At 40.2% G+C, this 24,350-nt stretch overlaps 1 protein-coding gene across 1 annotated transcript; it reads left to right on the top strand.

The window, feature by feature from the left end:
• The first annotated feature begins 2,365 nt into the window (after nt 1-2,365).
• Nucleotides 2,366-22,456, top strand: ablim1a (actin binding LIM protein 1a). Its single transcript, XM_062431090.1, has 24 exons — nt 2,366-2,499; nt 5,347-5,530; nt 6,733-6,842; nt 8,484-8,610; nt 8,735-8,828; nt 10,783-10,870; nt 11,815-11,879; nt 12,301-12,345; nt 13,000-13,077; nt 13,270-13,428; nt 13,693-13,737; nt 14,089-14,121; nt 14,233-14,362; nt 15,678-15,782; nt 16,316-16,363; nt 17,224-17,364; nt 18,163-18,248; nt 18,498-18,621; nt 18,862-18,923; nt 19,151-19,211; nt 19,462-19,469; nt 20,000-20,074; nt 21,098-21,178; nt 21,412-22,456. Exons 2-24 carry the CDS (start codon nt 5,382-5,384, stop codon nt 21,523-21,525), a joined length of 2,028 nt encoding a protein of 675 aa, XP_062287074.1. The 5' UTR covers nt 2,366-2,499; nt 5,347-5,381; the 3' UTR covers nt 21,526-22,456.
• Nucleotides 22,457-24,350: the final 1,894 nt, after the last annotated feature.

Below are 24,350 nucleotides of genomic sequence, written 5' to 3'. Positions count from 1 at the left end.
TGTCTTATGTTGTTTTAGACCGCCCCTAGAGGATAAATCAAAGACTGTTGAAGTGTCTCATTAAAACAATAATGATCTGAGGACTGATTTCAATGCAATTAAACCATCCCTCAATATCTGAAAGCCGCTGCAACTGTAGAAGTGCTATGCAAGGTAGGCCAAGTCATCAATAATCCAGAGTAATGTCTCTTTTTGGAAGGCCATCGATTGGTCATGATGCTATTTCTGTGCCTTTGGTGGTGTCTTATTTTAGCCTAGCAGACTAATGATTCATTGCAGAGCAGAAAGAGCAAAGATCCTTTCAAGTGTATTCTTAGAGTATGCGTGCATGTTTGTGTGCGTGAGTATCTTTGCTTGAAAAAAAGGGAGAGAAAGAAGAAACCAGAGGATGAGAGAAAGTGGCTGCTTAATGCTCCTGGATGTGAAATAATCTGCTGCTTTCAGAATAGCTGATAAACTGTGTGCAGTGCGGCACAGTAGCAGTTTTTACATCCTGTACAGTAATGCAGGATTAATGTCTGTCTATGTCAAGGACACCCAAACTTTTTTTTCTGAGGAGGGCCGAAGGCTGACATAGCATGGATCTAAAGATAACACTAGACACTGCTTGTAGCGATAAAGCAAGTTCATAATAGCGTTGCGGTCTTATATAATTGCAATGGCTGTCATAAAACCTCATTAAGAAAGTGATGTCTAAATCTTTACTCACATATCAAGATCTAGGGATGCCGGAACAACCAGAATCATTTTTAGCCTTGCTAGCAGCATGGCTCTAGGGATGTCTGGGTCGGTCTGCCACTCTGTTGGTCAATTAGTGCGCTACTTTGGTCCAGACTGAAATATTTCAAGTATTAGATGGATTGTCATGAAATTTAGTACAAAAATCCATGGTTGCCAAGACAGTGAATCTTAATAGACCCTTTTCTCAGCAGACATTATGACACCAGGAAAAGCACAGGTGCTGCTTATAAAACATTAACTATGGCTCAGATCCATTAAGTGTTCCAGTAAGTCAGGACAGTGAGCCTGAAACAGGAACACCTGTGCTTTTCATGTGGTGACACGACAAAATTGTTGACAAAAAGATCTATTACTTTGGCAATCCTCTGACATATCCTGTATTGCCACCATGAGGTTGACATTTTTGGATTTTAGTGAAATGCTTTGGCAACTATTGGATAGATTAGCATGAAATGTGGTACAGATATTCATGTCCACCTCTGGATGAATTGTTATAACTTTGGTGATCTCCTGACTTTTCATCTAGCCAAAATTAGAATTTGTCCAAGACTTTGGTTTATAACCTTCAAAAACTACCAAATGTTTGCCTACTAATGTGCTAAACCTAGAAGGTGACCATGGTAAACATTAAAAAATGTGTTTAGTAGGTTATCAGCATCAGAATTGTCTTTGATGTAAGCATGCTGACATAAGCAGAGCCGCTAACATAGCAACTCTAGGCGGTTGGTGTTTTTTAATGTTGCTCCTACTTTATTTTCTTCTTCTTGCACACAGTTTGTGTAGTTACAGATATGATAGCTGAACTTCCTGCCTATACAAGCTGATATTTCCCATCTCCCTTTCATTCACCTTTTTTTCAACTTCTACAGAGAAAGACATTCAATCAGCAAACATGAACGCCTGCTCTGTTTTATTGTCACCTGAGCTGAGGTGAGGCCGTGTTCTGCATACTGTCAAACACTTGACACTCCCAGGAAGCCACACCAGCCAAAGAAATATGTTTCTTTGAAAAATATTTGTCACATTCATGTTGTTTTATTCATTGTGTTTATAAGTAGGAGAGAAGTTTCACCTCAAGCTGTTTTTGACAATGAAACTTACTTTTTATAAATAGAAAAAACTCTGACCTAGTGCATAGCATACTTTGCAAAATGAATACTGGTAACATAAACCAGGGACAGACAGTAAATGGGCTATAACTCCAATATATTTTCCTTTAAGGATGAAAGTACAGTGAAACAGATTTGATCAATACCCCTTTGGCGTGTTGTTTACCAGGCCCTGCTCTTCTCAGCATTTTGACCCTCCATCTATCCTCTACAGATCAAGACAGACTATATTTAGGCTGTTGTTCTCTAGAGAGCCTATTCAGGCCGTGAACCCCAAGTTGTGCTGTCTTGCTCAATGTTGTTCTTTTTTCCACCCTGACAAGCTCCCTGCAGTTGGTCTTCAACTTTGGTTTTCGGGTCCCTGTGAAGTGTGTGCCCTCAGATCAACACAATACAAAAAACTTAAAGGCTTTGGAACAAATCTGCACAGACTACGACATCACACTGAGTGACCAGGATGACTCATCCAAATTACAATCCAATAGTAATGCTAATGTCTCCTCTCTTGCAGTGGCTCATGCGCAGGACACACACCACCACTCAACAGAGAAGCCACTGATTCAGTGCTATAAGTGTGGGGAGCCATGTAAGGGCGAGGTGCTGCGGGTGCAGAACAAGCACTTCCACCTCAAGTGCTTCACCTGTAAAGGTACAGTACCACAAAGTTACCTAATGAAAATAATAAGCTTTTCAAGAATTTAGTTATTAACTATTATTGCAAATAGGTGAATGGGCACATACTGTATATTGAGTGTTGAATGGGTTTAATGTGTTGTTACTACTAGTGAATTGACTCACCGGTACGCCATGCCAGACAACCATAGTGTTGTCAACAGAAAGACCTACTTTACAGTTAAATTTATTTATTTGTTATCTTGATTTACAGTTAAAAAATTACATTTTTCATATTTGTTGATATGAGCCCTCAGATGGATTAGACCAGATTTTTTTCTGAATAGGAAAAATGTGGGAGTCGAGTGAAAATTGGCAGCTAAGGTGTGAAGTTTTAAAATTCATAGTTAATTTGACACAGTCACAATAGTAGGACATTTGCTTCCTTTCATTGAGTACAAGCTGCCCAATACACAGCAATCATGTTCTGTCAAAAAGGATTCTCCTGTTGGATGCATGTACTGGTGAAGTATGATAGTTCACAGGTACAGAGGTGTGATGTGTCTGATGGCACCTTAGGTATGAAACATAAAGGTGCAACCGAACAAATTGTTTTTTTCCCATGACTGTAGAAAAAAGCATCGCAGTAACACAAAGTTGGACAGGAGAAGTACAAGTCCCTAAAGGCCACAATGTCATTCCCATTCTCCTCTAACAAGACATGACTCATCGTCATTTCTTAAACCTGCATACCTCAATTAAAGTGCCACTCAAACTTCTATGACTAGCAATAGTGCAAATCCTCCTGCATTTAGCCTTATTACGCATTAGGCATTCTGACACGATTATGATTTAGCCATCCATTGCTGGCCGATCAGTCTCACGCTAGTAGGTCCTGCTGAAGCCTTTGTAGTTAATCTGTGACTGGAGCACTGTTATAGAGTTAGCTTAGTTCACCAAGGGCCCGGAATAACATAAGCAAACGCTGAGATTAGTACCTAATTCTGTCCTTACATGCCTTATATGTGTGAGTTAGAGGTTGCCAAAGAAGACTTGAGGATGGTTTTAATAGCCGAAAGACACACTGTCCTAGCCCTTGCTCTAAATTTGTCATTTGTTATTGTCAGTCTCCAACCTGTAGGCTAATAATAATTCTCAGTTGTGGCTATGCCAGGTTAAATGAGATTATTAACACTTAGAGGTCATTAACAGATACAATCCCTTGGTAGACACACACACATTTGGATGCATTTGGTTAGAAGAATCACAAAAGCCAAATCTTTCAATTTCCCTGAATTCAATTTCATTTCATTTTCATAAGTTGACCCTCTGAAGTTTCCAAAAATGCATTTAATCTAATGGCATGCATCTGTTTAAAAGCTGAGGTGGTTAGACATCACAGTCAAAGGCCACCAAATCTCCACTGCTGGTTTTCTCTCGACTCAGTTAGCTTACAAGCTAATCTCATCATCCCTGAGCCCTAATGCAATTAAATCTGATTCTCTCCCTCACTCGCTCCCATTCATCCCCAGGATTTAGTGTGGCTCATTGCATAAGAATGATTAGGTGCAGTTATCTCAAACATCAAAATATTTTCCTGCTTAGCTGTGTCGTTTCCCAAAGGCTATTAAATTCCCAGGCTCACCCTGTGGTGCCGGAGCGGTGGACTGCATGGCTCATGTGATCATTATGTGGTTGGAAAACTGTACATAGACACGCCTTATGTCCCAACCTTGATGTCCCACCAGATGTGGAGTTTACACAGCATATACAGTAATATTTTCATTTGTATGACTCTGCATTATTTTCTATCTGACAGTAAAATAAATTAATAGTCATAATACTAATAAAAAAACAAGAAAGTTAAGAGTGTCAAATGTTTTCTGCTTGTGCAATGACTGAATTTTTAGAGGGGATGAGGTCATGTGATAATATGATAATGTGTCACTAAAAATAGGAGCTTGTGCAAAGTCTTTAAATCAGCCGCCACGCCCTAAAATTTCCTCTCAAATCATCCAACACAGGCAGCATCTTAACAGCACGTTTAATCCCTGGAGTGGAGAGTGTGGATTTCATAGCTCATTCAAATACACACACTGGGATTTGAACTTATCAAAATTGATTGATTGTGATCTCCTGCCGTGAAGCAGATGCACTAAAATCCTATTTAAAGATGGTTAACACACAGGTGACAGTCAAAGCATGTCAAGATAAAAATGTTTGTGGTTCACAATGGATGAGTCGGAAGGAGCAAAGCCATACATCTTTACAGCTCCAAGCTGTAGATCGTGTTTCACCCAACATATGAACATTAAAATATTGCAAACTCTCAATTGTTCTTTAATTAGTATTTCTTTCTTTTATATTTGAATGGTAGGAAGCTTGTTGAATACCTACAGTGTGGTAGGGAGAATTTAGAGCCAGTTATCTTCAGAAACAGATCAAGGCCATTTCCTGCGCTAGACAATTGTAGAATTGTTGTTGCATTGAGCAGTCTACCTCCACAATGACAATGAAAAGGCCTTGCAGTAGTAGTGCTGATTAACTGACATACAGCCTCAATGTGGTTTCAAAGGGAGTCTTTTTTTATTTTTGGGGGGGGGAGGTTTAAATCTTGTGACTTTGAGCACTGCTGATGAAAGGGTTTTACATCAAGCTTCACACTGTAACTCACAGACCTGCTAAAATGTATTTCTCACTGATTGTTTTAGTCAGCCTCCATTTCATGCATTCAGTGAGTCTCTCAGCATTACACAGAGTATCAGGTCTTAACAATCCATTGATGCGTGGAGGATCGGGGTGATGGCTGGATGCTTTATGTGATATATGAGCAGAGTGCTAAATGACTTGACTTGTAGAGTGCCAATGTGTGTGTCCTGTATAGTGTGCGGCTGTGACCTCGCCCAGGGGGGCTTCTTCATGAAGAATGGAGACTATCTGTGCACGCTGGACTACCAACGCATGCATGGCACCCGCTGCAATGGTTGTGGGGACTTTGTGGAGGGGGAAGTGGTCACTGCCCTGGGCAAGACCTACCACCCTGCCTGCTTCGTCTGCACCATCTGCAAGTAAGACAGACTTTGCATGCTACTACTCATTCTACACTACCACAGATCAACCCAGAGAGACCTAAATCTCTTGTGAACTGTAGAAAAACTATAATTACATTTTAAATACACATCTTTGTAATCTGTCTCAAGAAGCAGTGAATTTATGTTTGGTTTGAAGCACTCCCTGACCAACACAAAGCAAAGTGTATGCCTTAGGAGAGAAAATAACAGGTCAATAATAATTTGATAGGGCCATGATATAAAACAGGGTATGGATGTATTTCGGTCTTCCTGATTCAATCAGTTTGGACTTAAAACTTATCTGTGGCTGAATTTAATCCAGATCATATTTTGTTGACATTTTTTTCTATTATTTCTGGCAATTCTGACCAGAGTCACCACAAATGCGTCTTTGTACAGCTACTTCCATCTTAAAAGTCCCCCATAGACTTGTTTTAAGATATGTAAAATACTTGGCCCCAAATTATTATGTTGTCTGATATGGTTTTTCAACAAAAAATCTCAGTTAGACATTTAAAAATTCTGGTCCTTCTTCATCATTAAAAAACAATCCATATTCTGTGCAGATATTTTTAGTTTCAGAAGTTTAAATGCTTGACACAGGAGTTCTCATACTTCACTGAAGCATCCATTATTAGTGTATGTGCCCTGAATGCTTTAAGTTTACATATAACACTTTTGTAAGTTGCATCCTGGACCGCTGAAAACTAGTTGTGATGTCACAAGTCATGCTTTTAGATACACACCTTAAACTCACATTTAGTGAGTGAGCCCGATAGTGTCAGGCTCTGCACATGCATTATGCTGCACAGTCAAGGTCAAATATTACAGTCAGGTAACAATAAGACAAAACACATTTTTGAGAGGAAGGGGACTTTACTTTGTGTACAGCTTTCCTAAACAGTAATGGTGAAATTACACGCCAAATTCTTATAAGTGATAAAAGAACAAAGTTAAAGAAGGCAGGACTTTTAGTTGACAGTGTACAATACTACGCTGTGTGTCACGTCTGCATCATCTGACTAAATGGCTTCCTCAGGCCGACAGCGTTGACACACATCCACATCATCGGCCTCTGTCATCCTATGACCCATCAGAGAACCTGCAAGCCACATCTAATAAACTCTTACCCTTACCTCGGGGCCACAGCTCATGTCTTGTTGCAATTTGACCAATTGTTGATGTCACTCCGCTTCCAGACGACCATTCCCTGCCGGGGACAGGGTGACCTTTAACGGAAAGGACTGTCTGTGTCAGTACTGTGTCGAGCCCATGTCTCCAGGACCAAAGGACATCCTGGGCTCCAGCAGTAAGTAGCTATTGTGAAATGAACACATGCACACAGGTTTAGAGCGCAGGAAGGCGTTGGCTTTCACAAGATGCTATTTTAACTTAGTTTTAGGAAGTCTGTGAAAGGCTTTAAAGTGAAAGGGGGTTACTTATTGACACTCTACTAAGGTATTGAAAAGTTTTAGAAAAACAAAGTGTCTGGAAAGAATTCACTTTCAGGAATGATTCATGTATGACATTTATTTAGCTGTTGACCAGTCATTTTAGCTGTGACGTGTGCTGTGAAGAATCATTTTCAGGTCTACAACAGTCATCTTGCCCACAGGCTATTAGCATAAATTCAATTGAATTAAATTCATCAAGTTTTATTTCACCAAACCAAATGTTAGGCTGTTTTTTTTGTTTTTTTTAGGAAATATGCATACAATCTTAAAAACATTGAATGTGAGGACAGCCAAAAAAATCCTACTACTAGTTTAAAGAATAGCTTATTCGCTTTCTTTTAGAGAGATAAGACTGATACTCTCACGTCTGTACTTTCTTTATAAATCTACAGCAAGCTGCTTAGCTAAGCTTAGCAAAATGGCAAGTTGTTGTATTCACACTTAAGTTTTTGTACGGCCAAGACAAACAAGACATGACAGTTTGAAAGGAAGTTGGATTTGGTACCTTTGAACTGAGCCAGGCTAGCTGTTTCCCCTTGTTTTCAGTCTTTATGCTAAGCTAAGCTAAGCGTCTCGTAGCTGTAACTTCAGGGAGGTGTGTAAATTAGTTTGTAGCTGTTGTTACTCAACAGTTCCCCATCATAGTACAACAGCAAACTCCAGGAGTTCTCCTCTAACCCAGTTATGCTTGAAGACTGAATGATGGAGGAGTTTCATTCAGGGAGTTTCTCCACCTCTGTTCTCTTTTCTGCTCTGTGTTCGACCAGCCATGTTCCTTTATGAATAACTCCAAGACAGACCTTGCTAAATTATGCATGACCATGCATTTCCTTTCCCCTGGAAAAGGGAATGTGCAGGGCTCAATACCCTCCTCCTCCTATTCCTCTCATCATCCTCCTTTCTCTTTCCTCTCTTCCTCTTCCTGGTCTCTCTCTCCTCTCTCTCTCTGTCCATGTCTCTCTCTCCCTCACTCTCTCACCCCCACTGGTCTCTCTGTTGGCAGTTGAAGAGCTTTTAGACAAGGTCACCTATAAATAAGGCATGCTGATTCTCCTCACGTCATCATTGCAACCGCGTTATGCCTTACGCAGTTATCGTCCCCTGTGGTTGCAGTGGGCTCTGTCTTGCTTTCACCCTCTATTCATTAAAGAAGAGATGACAAGAAAAATTGTTCGTTGAGAAACCAACCTCATACACTTTCAGAGCCCCAGGGTCCTACTTGGTTATGGATGGAGCTTTTAGAGCCGTGGTAAAAGAGATGTGGATGATAGAAAGAGGCAGCTGTCAGAACATTCCTGGTTACCCTCTGTCACCATCTAGTGTCTTGGGTCAGAATTGACAAGGTGTCTCTGCATGCAATAGTTTCCCCTATGTTGTGATCAATTTGAAAACAGTAAACTTAAGGATGTTTCCTGCACTTTAATTTTTGTGTAGATTTTGTGAGAACTTTTACATTGTTTTTCTTTTTTAAGTCATGCAACTTTTGCTTTTTTCAGATTGTGCAGGATGTGGTCGAGACATAAAGAATGGGCAGGCTCTTCTAGCATTGGACAGACAGTGGCATCTGGGCTGCTTTAAGTGTAAGGCCTGCAGCAAAGTGCTGACCGGGGAGTACATCAGCAAGTAAGCAGCTCATATCCACTATAATTACAGGCAACATGGTCAAATCCAGGCCTGCATAAGGCTCACTCACAGTATGACATTTCACTGCCAATCACTGAGATACTGTATGAATCTTGCCTCGCAGGGATGGCGCCCCCTACTGTGAGAAGGACTATCAGATCCATTTTGGAGTTCAGTGTGAGGCGTGTCATCAGTTCATTACAGGGAAGGTGCTAGAGGTAAGAAACAGACACTCATCACATTCTTCAGTTGCACTTGCAGTCGTCTGATTGGCTCCCAGTTACAGGCAGATGTTTATCTCCGTGATGTGGAATTTATAATATATCTCTGTAAACAATTAGCATTGCACCTGGATTTCATACGAACCCTGCATAAGGTAAGAGTGTGCTCTGAATATAATTACTTTCACTTGAATTTGAGTTCTTCATGTTCATGTTAGACAATAACAGGAGACAAACCTGCTAACTAGACCTAAGGTTTCTAGTTAACATATGCATTATGTGGATATACATAAGGTAGATAGAAATTTAAACATAGTTAATAAATGTTGAGTGTTTTTGTAACATCTAAATTCTGCAGACGGAGGATGTTGCACGGAGCAGAATTGTGAAATGTAGTTTGATAATCTCTGGGGTAATCTCTTCAGTACAGAGCCAAATAGACTCTTGACATGAGTTTATTCAACTAAAAGATTAATTCGTAGCAGATTTTCAGGTCTTTCCAACTAAATACACATGCTTGCACGCACTCATGTATAAGCTTGCTTTGCCTCAAATTATATAAATATTACATAAAGCACCTACTGTGATCTGACAAGTGATCGTAATTCATTAATATGTTGTGCAGGAACTCTTGCTAAATCGTTATTACCATGGTCAAAGCTGAGTTTATGTGTAAAGTTACCAACACTTCTATCTTTGAATATCTTTGTCCACTGGTCTCCCTAACAAGCGCAAGCCTGTCTGTTCTGCAGACAGTGATCCAATCAGACACTGAGTTATGTGTCATTTAATGGTGTAAAAATGTCACTGCTAGCCAGCCAGCCAGCCAGGCTTACAGTAATCCAGCGTTAAGGCAGGTCTTTATGACAATAGGAAGGCATCTCACCCCTGAGCTGCTGCCAAAGCGTCATTGGGACCAAAGCCATACCAGTCTGTCTGATAGTCTAATCACTGACCCAAGACCCAGGTCAAATATGTTACATCGCCGTTGGTTTGCATATTCTCTACTCCTGAGGGTGTGTAATTTGAATATTATTAGTGCAAGGATAATTAATGCAGCTATTAGAGGGGAGGTATTAAATTGCATACTATATATCATAAGTACGTTTATTATCCGTGAGGGAAATTTTACAGCATATTTGAGAAAAGTGTTGGGTAGACAGTGCCATTAGGTTCCTGCTGTAGCCATTGTGTAGACTTTTTTTTTTATGCAGTAAAATGTAAAATGCAATCCTTAGTCAGTGGCTCCATATCTTTGAGTGGCCACTTGCCAGTTGAAATGTTACCTGAGGGTTGTTGTACAGCAGGCAAACATTCATTTGGATATTTATCACCCTTGGTCAAAGTCACACAGACATTATAATGGTGCACTCTGCATGCAAAGTGCCCCATCAGTGTAGATGGAAATTCAGGTGCTCTAGCCGTCAGATCATTTTATTGGATTGCGTTATGCAGGTTATTACAAAGAGGAGCACTCAGATATTTGAAGGCAGGTTGACTCAAAGGGCCAGGTGTCATATTCAATATCAACAAATAAAATCTTAACTGGTTTGTGTGAGTTCATACCGAAAGAGAGTGTGCCTTGAATACAATAAATGGTGTCATATTGCGATACACTCCTACATAAACTGTTGAGCAACAACTGACTTACAGGCACCTGCACAACATTGTCAAGTGACCACATTTTCTCACAGCTACCCAGTGCTGCAGTTTCATCATCAGTTGTTCTGAAGGAAGGAGGAGAGCAGTTACCAGCACACAGGATCTGATGAAACTGTCCCTTGCACTAACAAGATTTGGGTGTTAGAGGAAAGAAATGTAACTGAGTGCAGGTAGAACACTGGGTTGATTTCCTGGAAGTCATAACTCTGCTTCACTAACTTTACAGCAGGCTCCATTGATCTTCATTTTCCTGTGATGTCAAGTGTGCTTTGTGCGCTGTCTTTTCCAGGCAGGCGATAAGCACTACCACCCCAGCTGTGCGAGATGCAGCAGGTGCAATCAGATGTTCACAGAAGGAGAAGAGATGTATCTGCAAGGTGAGAAGACTTACAGTGTTGTTATTGACACATTAATACTTTATTACACCACTTAGTGTAGTCAATAGTCCTAGTCAATACTGAAGAATCACTTGCTCCTCTATGGGTTGAGCTTGACTATGACATTTTTATATTTATAAAATTGAATATTTCATTACAACAAACCTGTTACAAAAAACACATCACTCCAAAAAATTCCTATACTGTGGGTGTTCAGATGGGTTGTGATCTGGTGACTCTGAAGGCTGTAGCATATATTATTCATGTAATTGTCACTCTTATCAAGTCACCTCTTGTGGCCTGTATGTTAGGACTGGGTGACTGCAGTCTTGTATATACTTAAATATCTGTATTTGTTATGTTTTGCCATTCATTTATACAGGATTTTCCTTTAATTTGTGTGCATATTGAGAATATTAGCATAGGTGTATTATTAAAATGAATTTATGTCATTATCATCAAACAATTTTTATCATCTATTAATTGTTAAAGTCAATTGTGAAAAAAATGAAGATTATCATGATTATTTTTTTAAGTATCTTTTGGCATTCATACAAGCTCAATAGCTCATTAGTGCCACATGTGGACATACAGCATGTTTACATAATTGAAATATTATTTAGTTGTATATATTTGGGCAGCAACTAATGATTATTTTCATTATATATCTATCTGTCAATTTTATTATAATTTATCAGTTAATTAAGCAACCAAAAATAATGTCAAATGTCCATCAGAATGAACCAGAGCCCATGGAGATCCTTCAAATTTCTTGTTTTGTCTTAACAATAATTCAAATTTAAATTTACTATTATTAACAATAAGGGATATCCTAGTTGCCTTGCCATTTAAGGTGTTGACCATGTCCAAAGTGACATTTGCATGCTGTTTTTGATATTTATCCCCTCATTTCCTGTCAATAAAGCCTCTGGCTTCCTCCTCAGGATCAACAGTTTGGCATCCCGGCTGCAAGAACACCACCAGAACAGAGGAGAGACACAGGGAGCGGGTAGGAATTTGAGCGTCACTGACACCATTGTCCTTGACTTTGTCTTTACTGAAGGCACTTTTCTGTTCATGTCCCATGACAACTTTTTACTGGACTGGACAGAGATTCAGACTATGTAACAAAGGTTTCCAAATGGGCTGTTATCACTCCCTTCCTTAACTGTTATACCTTTACCTGCTGTGGTTGGAATAATTTGCCTATTGAGGCGATGTCATGTGTGTGTGTGCTTTTGCGTGTGTGTGTGTGTGTGTGTGTGTGTGTGTGTGTGTGTGTGTGTGTGTGTGTGTGTATAAATATTTGTTCATGTGCATATTTACATGTGGACATGTTCACCTTGATGTATGTGTGAACTGTGAGTCGGGCTGGAGAGGCACAACCCCTGTGTGATGTCCTGTGAACCCCCCTCTCCCTTCCTCCACAGCTATTGCCTCCGTCCCTCTTATTCCTCCAAAAAACAGAAAGGCAGGTACTGTATTCGCTATTGGCTATGAGATGGCATCATTCCGTGTTCCACCATGTACATAGGACACATAGGATGCACTGTATGCTGCCATCTGCTGGAGACAGCTTGCAGTGCTCTCTCTGTGTGTCATTCAGTCTTGTCTTTTAACACGTTTACTGCACTCATATCAAAAGGTGCATGAGACTAAAATGCGCCCACATTTGAAGGAGCACACACAATGTCACAGACTAATTTGTCTTTTTTTAAAAACCCCATTTATCCATTAGGTCAAAAGCTCATTTAATTACGCTACATTCAGGACTGCTGCTGTCATCCAAACTCTTCATTTCCCATAAACAGGCATGAGGTTCTTAGAACATACAATCACAGCACTAAAGCATTCATTCACTTTGCAAATTTGCAAATGAATGGCCTAATCATGCGACAACATGTTAGTATTTCAAAGTACTTCATGTAATTTATGAAGCGCAAATACAGGCTGTTGCAATTTCCTCTCATCGCTCATACACAGCAAAATGATGTAATGTTGGGAGTGTTTTGGGTAATACTCCCGGGTGGTATGCAGATGGCAGGTGGCTGTGGATCATGGGAGACTGGCTGCCTGACTGATGGTGATGTGACTAACAGTCATTTTTGTGTTTTTTTCTTTTCTCACAGCCTACGAGGTCGTCGTCCGAGAGTATTTGTTCCAGACCTGGTTCAAGCATACCTGGCTCACCGGGTCACACGATCTATGTAAGATATATCACAGATCTGTATCTCTGAAAAGACTGTGCTAAGACTGTCTCTCTAGTCAGAATTTACCTTCCCCTTTTTTTATGAGAACAATAACAGTTGCACCTTGTTCAGTGATAGTATTGTCTTACAGTAGTAATCTCCCTTTGCTCTTGTCCGTGTGTGCATGTTTGTCTTTATTTGTCTCCCTAGGCAAAAGTAGACAATGAGATCCTTGATTACAGAGACCTAGCTGCCATTCCAAAAGTCAAAGCCATTTATGACATTGAGCGCCCCGATCTTATTACCTATGAACCTATGTACACCACCTCCCTGGATGAGAGAGAGGAGAGACGAGAGAATGTGGGAGAGGTAAACAAACAGACTGCATGCTTCTCCTCCTGCATGTATGCTGTCTACGTGGACATACTTTAAGAATAATGTTCCTAAACTGATCCTCTGTTTAGTTGTAGGCTGTTTTCCTCTGACGCTTTAGTGGGACTTTTTCCTCATGGAAAAAGCCATGAAAAGAGGGATTAATAAACAATAAACCTTTTTTAAATCAATAACACAGTACATCTTTTCATGTTCTAATAAAAACTTTTAGGTGGTTCTGAACTTTTGTGTCCCTTACAGCTCCACACTGCCAGGAGGGAGCGTTCACCCTTGCCCGACGACAAGGTAAGATACGTCACTGTATGCTTATGATGATAAATGGCACTAAAATAGCAAAGAAAAGAACAGAGGTATGCATCACATAAAAAGGACGCTGTGTGCTTTTTAGCAACACAGTTTGCAAAAATGTGGAAGATCAGCAGATAAGCCATTTTTAAACCTGGTACAGATGATGATGATGATGCTATGGTATTTAGAGTACTAGTCAAAAGTTTAGACACACTTTCCCATTAAAGAGAATGGGAGGGTGTGTCCAAACTGCTGCATCTGTGAAGCAGTCTAACATTATACAGATTCCCTTTTGTTGTTTTTTAAAAACAACAAAGTCATAATTCAGACTTCTTTGATTCTTTCCAGTCCTCAAGAAATATGTCGCCAACCCCACCCGAGGTGAGCATATTATTCTGTCAGATTCACTCTCACCTGAATGCATTGTATATAATGTATTGTCATTAATCCCAGCAGTTTGTACAGTAACCTGTATGTGTGTGCGTGTGTCAGGGCTCTTACGACAGGAGGGATCGCATCCTCCAAAGGTCCACCAGTCAGGGCTCCATAGGATCACCAGTTTATAATCGCCATGGTTACACCCCCACCTTGTCACGGTCGCCGCAGCATTTTCACAGGCCAGGTGAGTACTTTCGCAGACCATTGTTGCAGAGATGTGTGCATGTGTTTGTGAGTGTGTGTGTATGTGCCTATTACAGAATAACAACCGTGAAGTCAATTTTCCACCTTTAACAACACAATTCCTCCTGAGTTTGCTGTTTTTACCTTTAAAATGTCTGATTTTAAAGTGTAATAGTCTTCCTTGTTTCTCACTGAGAATCTCAAATACTCCTTACTCCTCACTTCTTTGGGTGTCTTTTATTTGCTCTTTTCGACATTTGATTCCTGTATATCTTCCTTTTCTTTTGACCCTCACCTTCTCACCTTCTATCTCCTCCCCACAATTGTCCACCTCTGCTGCCTGCTGCTGGGTTTTTGTCCCCTGTCCCACACACCCCCCTCACTGCAGAGGCTCTGACAGGCATGCAGAAGCTCTGCTCCTCCCTGTGCAGTAACAGTGTGGGCTCCAGAAATAGTGACTCCCGCCCCACCTCCCCTTTCAGACACCACTTCCTCCCCCATAGCCAAGGTAAGGGCCCCACTCCACTTTACTCTGCTGCCCTCCCCAAAGGCAACACATCATCACCATCGTCACCTGGGATGCCACCTCCTGCCAATCTCATGTGTCATCTGGATTCATCATCATTTCCCATTAGACAGAAACTGCCATCATGAACGGTCAAACCCATGTCTGAAAAGCAACATGCAGCCAAGTCATTGACTCCTCACAAACTGGCATGAACCTCTTAACCTTTTACTAACACAGCCTCTATCAAAGTAGCTGACAGGCTCTTTGCTTTTGTTTTTTACAGCTTTGCATGCACTTGAGAGATACTAGTTACCCAAATCCAATATTCAAACTGACAATTTCCTGAAAGTTGGATGATAGCGATGTTTTGATGGTATCAGAATGAGTCTCCTGACTCCTGTTAACTGTAAGGTTGAGATGAAAAGATTTTTTTTAAAATGCAAGTTTGTTGATGCATGCTGCGAGGTGTAAGTTTCTAAACTGTGAACTACCATTGAACAGTGAACTCATACTATACAACAGACGTTATACTTCATGACTCATAACCCATCTACCCAGCTTTAAATCTCGCCTTTAATCTCTGGCGTTTCTCTACTCGCTTGAGCTCTTTTTGTACCTTCGTCTGCTTGCACATACTGTAGCATATGGCTCCATTAACTGCATTTTTCAAAACCAACCAGAATGTCTCACATTCCCTCAAAATGACTTTAACTGGTCCCGCCGGTCCCTGTGTATTGCACCGTTCAGACTGTGGTTCCCCCCTTCAGTATCCCTGCTTACGTTCTGTTCTTGGTTCTTCTCACTGGAGGCACTGACCCGCCGAGTGGCCGGAGCTCCCCCCTCCCGCTCAGGCCCGACAGCCGGCCGGTCACCCCGCCTCTCTCTCAGACCCCTAAACATTTCCACCTCCCAGGTAGGAGCTGGAGCGCACCCTGTCACTGCTCGTCCCTACTTTCTCTCTTACTAACTATCTATCTATCTATCTATCTATCTATCTATCTATCTATCTATCTATCTATCTATCTATCTATCTATCTATCTATTTATCTATCTATCTATCTATCTATCTATCTATCTATCTATCTATCTATCTATCTATCTATCTATCTATCTATCTATCTATCTATCTATCTATCTGTCTGTCTGTCTGTCTGTCTGTCTGTCTGTCTGTCTGTCTGTCTGTCTGTCTGTCTGTCTGTCTGTCTATCTATCTATCATTTTATTCCATTGGGATCAGCTTTTGCTTTTTCCCCTTTTCTTTTACAACTATACAGTCACAGATGAGCACCAGTAGACAGTATGTATTACAGGAAAAAGGGAGAAATTCATTATACTGGTATATTGCGTCATGACTTCCGTAAAACATATAAAAATGTTTAAATTTGTATAAATGAACCACTGAATACTCTGTAAATGTCTTTTCCTTCTGCGCTTGACTGTTTTCAGATCAGGGGAGCAACATCTACAGAAAACCACCCATCTACAAACAACATGGTACCTCTCCTCTTATGATACTGATACTATTCAAAATACTGAAGGAAGTGACGTCATTTAGCTGGGCTCTTTATTGAAAATGCTTTTGTTATTCAATGAAACTGTGTGTCCATTTAACCATGTAGTCACCCCCAGTGTCAGTGTACGAGCACTGTTTGAAGTCTGTCTCCGATTCCTCCTCTGTCTGACCTGCAGCCAGTTCTACACTGCATGTTGTCCATCTTAACAAGTCATTTACAATAATGTTAAAGTCAGCCTTTTATTAAAAAAATAAAGCAAGACTATGTAACCTTTTCTGAGAATGAAACGTCATCTTTTAAGAGTCAGTTGATTTAAAACATCATTATCAGGCAACCTAACTAAGAGCATAAGTAAGGGTACCAGAAACAGTAAACAAACATGTCTCCTGGCTTTGTAATAAAACCATTGAAATGTTTATCTGTGATATGCTAAAATGTAATGTTTATAGTAGCACAGGTATGAACGATAGTCATAAAGTCAACAAATTGACTCAGTGAAGTTAGTTACCAGTTAACTTTAGCGAACATTAACTACCAAAAATGGTGCATAATGTCACAAAAATGATCCATGAAAAATTGCCAAAAACACACTGACCCTTGCCTACTGGGGGGTTCTTTGGTATTAACTTCAGAGGATTCAATTTAAGGCTGTGTCTAATTTGAGGTGACTTGTTAGGAAAGACACTTTTTGCATTGTAGACGGCATAGATATCAAACCAAGACGCAGGATAAAATGATTGCTGAGCCTGGCGATCAGATGGTGCTAAGATGTTTAAGCTACTTGTGGTTGAGACTGTGACCCAGACGCTGATAGATCAGTTCCCATGGTTACCAACCTAGATACAGCTGCCATAGCACGTCAAAGCAAGTCTGCTGATGACATCATCAGATCCGCCACCTTCCCCGCTGCCCACGCTCCCTCTCCAGATGACAGCTCACGGAGTGAGGGTGATCATTGGCCCTACTCTATCGCTGTATTAGGTACAGTAGGCTTGTGATGGGCATGCTTGCACTGCTACCTTATAGCGGCACAATAGACGCCTCACCACAGCTTACTACTTCCTGTTTCTCCTTTCTAGCTGCCCCAAAAGCTTAACTGCATTCCTGCTTCACTCTTGTAATTCAGGCATTATTTGCCTTTAAGTTTCGCTTGCACAGTGCAGAAGCATTGTTTGTTTTCTGTTGCTGCTGTATTATTTTTTGCTTGAGGTAGCATCAGTTTCACCATTTTATGTTCACTTACTGCACTGTTGGGTGCACTAGCTATACACCTCAATGTCACAAATGACTTGGACAGAGATAACTGAGACTGACTTCAAACTGACTTTTGTCTGTCTGTCTTACATTGTGCTGTTCTGTGTATTCGACATCCAGTAAAGTCTTGACATGAATGATGAAATCCTCCAGAGTAAACATCATGTCAGCGTAGTCAAATATTCCAATAAATCCCTCTGTTTGTCTGTCTCGTCAACTCTGTCTCACATTTGTGTCCTAACGTTTACCTATTACTCATTTATATTGTGTGTATTTCTTACTGCTCCAACAGCCAAAAGAAGCAGCAACATCTTTCTGTCTGTCTCTAAAATTGAACTGTGGATGAAGCATTTCATCCAGCTGTACTTTACATTTACAAGTACATGTGCAGCATGACATCTCCAGAGAAATGTGTGTGTGTGTGTGTGTGTTTTGTGTGTGTTTGCGTGCGTGCGTGCGTGCGTGTGTGTGTTTGTGCCTATGTATGTGTTATATAATCTTTTGGACTGTGTATGGCACCCATAGGTTCAGAAGGAAGGAGACGATCCAGAGAAGATGAGGAGGAAGAGGCCTTGAAAAGGAAGCAGCTGCAGGAGGAACATCTCAGCAAGGTCAGTCAGATAACTATAAAACCATCAACTTAACAAGGTTACCAAAATTTACACACTGGTTATTACAGATGTCATATTTCCGCTATTTATCAGGAAACTTTTACTAACCTAATGCAGATGTATCTTGTCAGATGTCATATTCCTGAGATGAAAACCATATGTACATCATTTGTATCCTAACGCTCCTGTTCTGAAATGCGTTTATCTACATGGATACACCATAAACTATTTGAATATTTGTGTGTGTAGATTCAGTCTGGTTTGGGAAAGCTGATTCTGAAGGAGGAGATGGAAAAGGAGAAGATCAGGGAGCGTCACGCGCGTAGCCTCTCTGCTCAGCGCTACGACCCCAAACAGACCAACTGTGACGAAGGTACAGAGCAGCTTCATCAGCTAATATGCTCTTGAGTTGTCAGCAATGTACTGTATTTATACTGTACTGCACTATATAACAGTTGTAGGTAGTAAGTATTTGCATTAGTTTTAACCTCATCTTTCTGTAAACTTAAATGTACCTTATTGGGTTAATGTTACATTTCTAAAATACAAAGTACCACTATTCCATTCGAACTCTGAAACCAAATCTAATTTTTCAACACTGTTTATGTTTCAGATCCAACTTCTCCAACCAAAACGAACTCTCTGCCTGGCTATGGAAGGAACGGCCTACATCGGGTGAGAGCTCACTCACAAGATAGCTGCTGATTATGTAACTACAGACAGTAAAATGCTGGTTGAAGATGACAGTCAGGGAATTATAATGACTGGAAGTTTACATTCTTGGCACCAATTCCACAAATAAAAATGTCTGTATATTTGTTGTTAAATATAACGCTAGTTATAACGCAGCAACAAAATGCCCATATGTCATTGTTGATTTCCTCTTGTCTGTATTCCCGCAGCCACAGTCGACAGATTTCACCCAGTACAACAGCTATGGTGACATGTGTGGAGGAGGCAGAGGTGAGAGCGGCTACCAAAGTGTTGCCACCCAGTAAATCTCTTGCCAATTTCACCATAACTATTCAGCAGCAGTATTCAAAAATGGCTTGCTACATGTACATAAAATGGACCTGCATTTTAAAATATTTGCATAATGATTCGCACAATGTGTCATCAGGGACAACAGTGTTGTAGATAGTAGTCTGGCAGGGGATTTGACAGCAACACCATTAACTGTGAGTCTCATTTTCTGTCCCATTTTGTCCTGCAGAGTTTCAGGTATGTCTCTCATCTGCTTTTTCACATGGCATGCTTCCTCACCTTGCATCATAAATTTGCTTGCTCACGGGTTTCAAGAGACACCTTACCCTGAATGCACACTGCCCCCACTCATGCTACATGCTTGGATTAGTGTCAACTACAGGAAGTGCAGTGCAGCGATTTCAAATGCCTCTGATTCGAGACGCAAACACGCACTGCCCAGTAGCTGAACCACTGTACTGTACATGCAGTGTACAATCATCGCCTCATGTCTTGTTTTGTTTGTCTGTATACCGGTGTTATGACTCGAGCTAAATGTCACATTTGAATATATGATTTTCAAACTCACCATAGAAAAAAAGAGAGACATGCAGAAAACATTTACAACGACTGCCCATCTTGAATACTTACTAAGATACTGATCCGTATCCAAGCTACTTGCTCCATCCAGTAAAAACTGTGCCCACTGTCATTAGTGGACATACTCATGCCATTAACCCTGCAGCCCCCTTCCACTATATTACATTTGTGTATGTTCTATTCTTTAGCACATTAAGGATGGCCGTGCAGCACTTGCAAGGATGGACAGGGGAGTATCTATGCCTAATATGTTGGAACCAAAAGCAAGTATCTTCTTCTTTTTGTACTGATGTAAAATATGTTACAACATTTATTACCTTGTTCACTTAAACTGAAGTGCATTTTACGGTAACACATAAATAAAAGGCAAACTGTTCAGCTAATTAAAACAAACAAACTTGAAAATTTGATTAAGAAGAAGCTACCAGTGCATCAGTGAAGGGTGACATAAAACAAGCAGTATTCTATATTAACCCTTGTAGTGTGGGGACATTGGTGGAGGAAATAGGGAGCCAAAAGAGAGTTCTACTGGAGGTGAAAGACTCACATTAGCCGGGTTCCTGATTAAGCATGCTGCTTCAGGAGTCACTCTAGCGCTTAGCATGCTGGCTTCTCCATGTTCATCTGCACATAGCTTTGACTTACAGTGGCTGGATACTGTATGCAGCATACAGTGGAGAATCCAACACCCAGATTGTCATCCAAACAACTCATATCACTATATACTGCGTAGTATATAAGGGAGTGTACACTACTTTGTGGATATGAGTTGGTCAGAGGCTTCACAGAACTTCTAGTTGCTTATTACTGAGCATTTCAGTTACGTAAACTATGATTTGCCAGTTTCTTCTTGTACAGATGGGATTAGCTGTTTAGAAAAGTTGAAACACCTTTTACAGGACAGTGATTCCCGTGTGGATTTACTTGGCCTACATAACCAATGTTAGCTCTTTTTTTAGTTTGCATTAAATTGCTCTAAAAATACAGCCCGTTACATAACTCTGTTTGTCCCTTACCTAATCTATTGCACGTTTCCACACCAAACAAAGTGTGTACACCATAGCACCCTGCATTTCCCCAATAACCTTAAAAAACAGCTCTCACTCCCAGTCAGCCTCCTGTCACATACCTGTTCTCCACCAGGTGTTCCCTCTGTCACAGTGAGAACTAGACAAATACCCAAATTTTATAGTTTTGTCTTATCAAAAAAATGCTTTTTTAAGTGTTTGAAGCTCTGAACGCTAGCTTGGAGTGACCTGTTCACTGATGAGTGTCTCCTTCTGAAGGTGTATCCCTATGAAATGCTCATGATAACCAGTAGAGGGAGAGCTAAACTGCCCAGGGATGTGGACAGAACCAGACTGGAGGTATCAGTTTTCCACATGACTGTCCGCAATTGATACTGGATTTCTCAATTTTGTGTAAATAAACATGTTACACAAATACAACTGTAGCAAGGAATGTGCAGTATCCATTGCTTCTTGTCATTTTTGCAGTGACCCTTTTTAAGGCTTCGGTGCTAACCACAAACAACCCCCTCCCTCCCCTTCCCTCCCACCCTCCCCTCCTTTGTTTTCTCCACCTTTGTTCTCAATTCTAGCGCCACTTAGCACCTGAAATGTTCTTTGACATCTTTGGAATGGAGATCCAGGAGTTTGACAGGCTTCCCCTGTGGAAACGCAACGACATGAAAAAGAAGGCCAAGCTCTTCTAGCACTCAGAGCAGCATGCATATTACTATACATTCATACAGATAGCACACGACAACTGTAATCTAGATGTAGGTTTTGGTTTATTTCCTTTTCTTCTTCTTCTTTTTTTGTTTGTTTTTCCTGACATAATCAAGGAAGCCATGAAATGGACTCTTTTTGCTCTGATGCTTCCTAAGAATGTGAGCTGAATGATTTGTCCAGTTAGACTTGCACAGGAAACAAGGAATGGGAATCTCTTCCATGTTCAAAAATGACAAAGAATGAGAATGAATAGGTAGGGTCATGTTATTTGGTTTGACTGCGCTTGTTTTACTTCTTGCTTTGCTTTGAGTGGAACTGCTTTCCTTTCTTTCTTGCTTGTTTCTTCCTACTATTTGTTGCTGTTGATTCCTGTGGAACTTTGTAAGTACAGTAGAACTTCATGGCGCCATTACGAAATGTCCATGCTTGTAGCTTGAACATGTGTCAGCTTTCCTTCGCTTGGGCTGAAACAGTTTTGGTCCAAAGTTTGCAAGAATCGGCTCAGTGAGTCTTTGAATTAAAAAAAAGGAAAAAAAAAGCAGTCAGCTGACCCAGCAAATGATTTACTGGATCTACATGGAAATGAATCATCCAAGCACCTACACATCGTCAGTCTCCTTCCCTTTGGCTACTGTACATGCCAGTCATCCGACCCTGACAAAAAGAAAATGTCTCTCTTCTCAGGCTCTCATAAACATGGCCAGACACCTTCCCTTTACATGTATTGGAAGTACAAATCTTAATATATTTTAATGCCATATCCAACGTACAGTAACCAACAAATAGATAAAACACCTAATGTAAGAAACAACTGTATTTGAAAGTACTGTTTTATAAATGAAAACCCACACTGCCATTTGTTGTATTGAAATCTAAGCCAATAAAGCTTTAAATCACCATGAACCATATGATCCTCGGCTATACCAAAGGTACCCACCGCCTCTTTTCTGTTCTCTGTTTACTTCTTTGCATTCCACTATTAAACACACTGGTTCAATGACGTTACACAAATGAGAGGTAGTCTGAGGACTAGTTGACTTCTATGGGACCAGCCCAAAAGTACTCTACTCACCTTCTGCACAATCATTGTTTATAATGGGGCCCTTGTGAGGAAACATCTTTTCCATGATCTTGGCCTTTTACTCTGATACAAATATTTATATAACTGCATTTTAAAATTTTGTGTGGAGGCAAATATTATCTGTGATGAATAGTGAACAGTCACCATTGTCCAGCAAGCCAATCTACAATTCAGCTTTTTCCCAAACGTTCCACTGTCTTAAATTGATGAATATGGTTTTCCTTCCTTTTAAGTAGTCATTTATGACAGTTCATGTCAGTATGATTAAAAAAATATTTATTTGAATAAATATTTGATTTTTGCTTGAGACAGGTATCATTATGAAGAATGTTTGTGTGGGTAATGCAGTTGCATGCATATATTTATTTTACACTGAAAACATTTACAGATTGATGCAATCAAGTGCTAGTGGGAAGGTAAGACATTCAAGACTGCAGCTCTGTGCACTGTTCTGCAAGAAACTACAAAATTCATATTATCTTTTTTTATGAAGTCCATATAACTTTGAAAGTTTGAATTTCCAATAAGATGCCAACTTAAAATGAGAGCAATGCTGTATAGCACAAATCTTTGTTATATCTCAAATGTCACATCAGTGTGTCCCATGCGAACATTACTGTAAAGCATTACCTCATATTCTACAATGACAATGTAATTTTGACATAAAAGAAAAATTTTAATGGTGTGGATACTTACCTCAAGCATGTTTGATTTTCATACTGTATTGAAATGAACTGAGCAGTGGCTCCCTGAATGGCAGGAAAAACAAGACATAAAAATATGCTGCTTGGAATAATCATTTGTGTCTGAATTGGTTTTTCCACAAAAAAGTTCACTTTAACCCTAGTCGTATTTGGCATGGTTTTGTGTTATTTTAGTCAATTCAACCATTTCTATCTTAAAGGTCACATATTAAAGTCCTTTTCAACAAGTTAATAGGATAGGTCTTTAAAGTCGCCAAAACTTGTCTCAAGTTTTTTGGTGAAGATACCTCTCCGATTACGCATTCTAGCATATGTCTATACCCTTCTGTTTCAGTCCGGTTCTAAATGGGCTGTTTCTGTGCAAATGAGTTGCTTCTTGACCCACTTCGAAACCAGGCGTGGCCTTCTGGCAATTATACGATGTGAGCAAGATTATATGACGGTAACAGGAGAGGCCGAGGGCTGCTGACAGTATTCATATTCATACTTGAACTGCAACAGAACTGTAGTAGTGTCACTAATACAGTTTTACAGAAAGTGCATCTGTGGATCAGAATGGTCATATTAGCCTCAGCTTGACTTAACACACTGCCACAGCAGGCCACTAAAGCTTTGTGGTTTGAGCAAGTTAGCTTCTGGATGTTATACAAATCTACAAAATGTTGCCAAGCAAAGGAATTCCTTTAGTTTGACTATTTTTCATTCTTACCTTCATGGAATGTCCTTCAAGTTCATTTACATAGTGTTACAGATACAACATACACACCCCGTAGAGTAGAATGTAGTAGAATGGGCTAACATGTAACAATAAAGCTAGCTGAGCTAGTGCTGCAGTTCATAGTTTCACCAAAAGCATCACCCAACCTACTATTGTTATTATTTAGTTGGCTTCAAATGAGGCTTAACATTTACAGTTTCTCTTGACTGTCCCTCAAAAACAATATTTCAACATCGCTGGCCATATTAGCCACGTAACATCTACAGGCTAATCTGCTAAATAAATAGTTAAACAGCATAAAAC

The sequence above is a fragment of the Scomber scombrus genome, chromosome 12, assembly GCF_963691925.1.
Source record: "Scomber scombrus chromosome 12, fScoSco1.1, whole genome shotgun sequence".
Taxonomy (NCBI): domain Eukaryota; kingdom Metazoa; phylum Chordata; class Actinopteri; order Scombriformes; family Scombridae; genus Scomber; species Scomber scombrus.
Note: the sequence above shows the minus strand (reverse complement) of the source record. Positions and strands in the feature narration are given on the sequence as shown.

Coding starts and splice junctions, on each gene's coding strand:
- ablim1a (XM_062431090.1), top strand. CDS start 5,382: ATGAAGAATGGAGACTATCTGTGCACGCTGGACTACCAACGCATGCAT. Junction 14,363..15,677: donor GCAGCATTTTCACAGGCCAG/GTGAGTACTTTC, acceptor TTCTCACTGGAG/GCACTGACCCGCCGAGTGGC. Junction 15,783..16,315: donor TAAACATTTCCACCTCCCAG/GTAGGAGCTGGA, acceptor GACTGTTTTCAG/ATCAGGGGAGCAACATCTAC.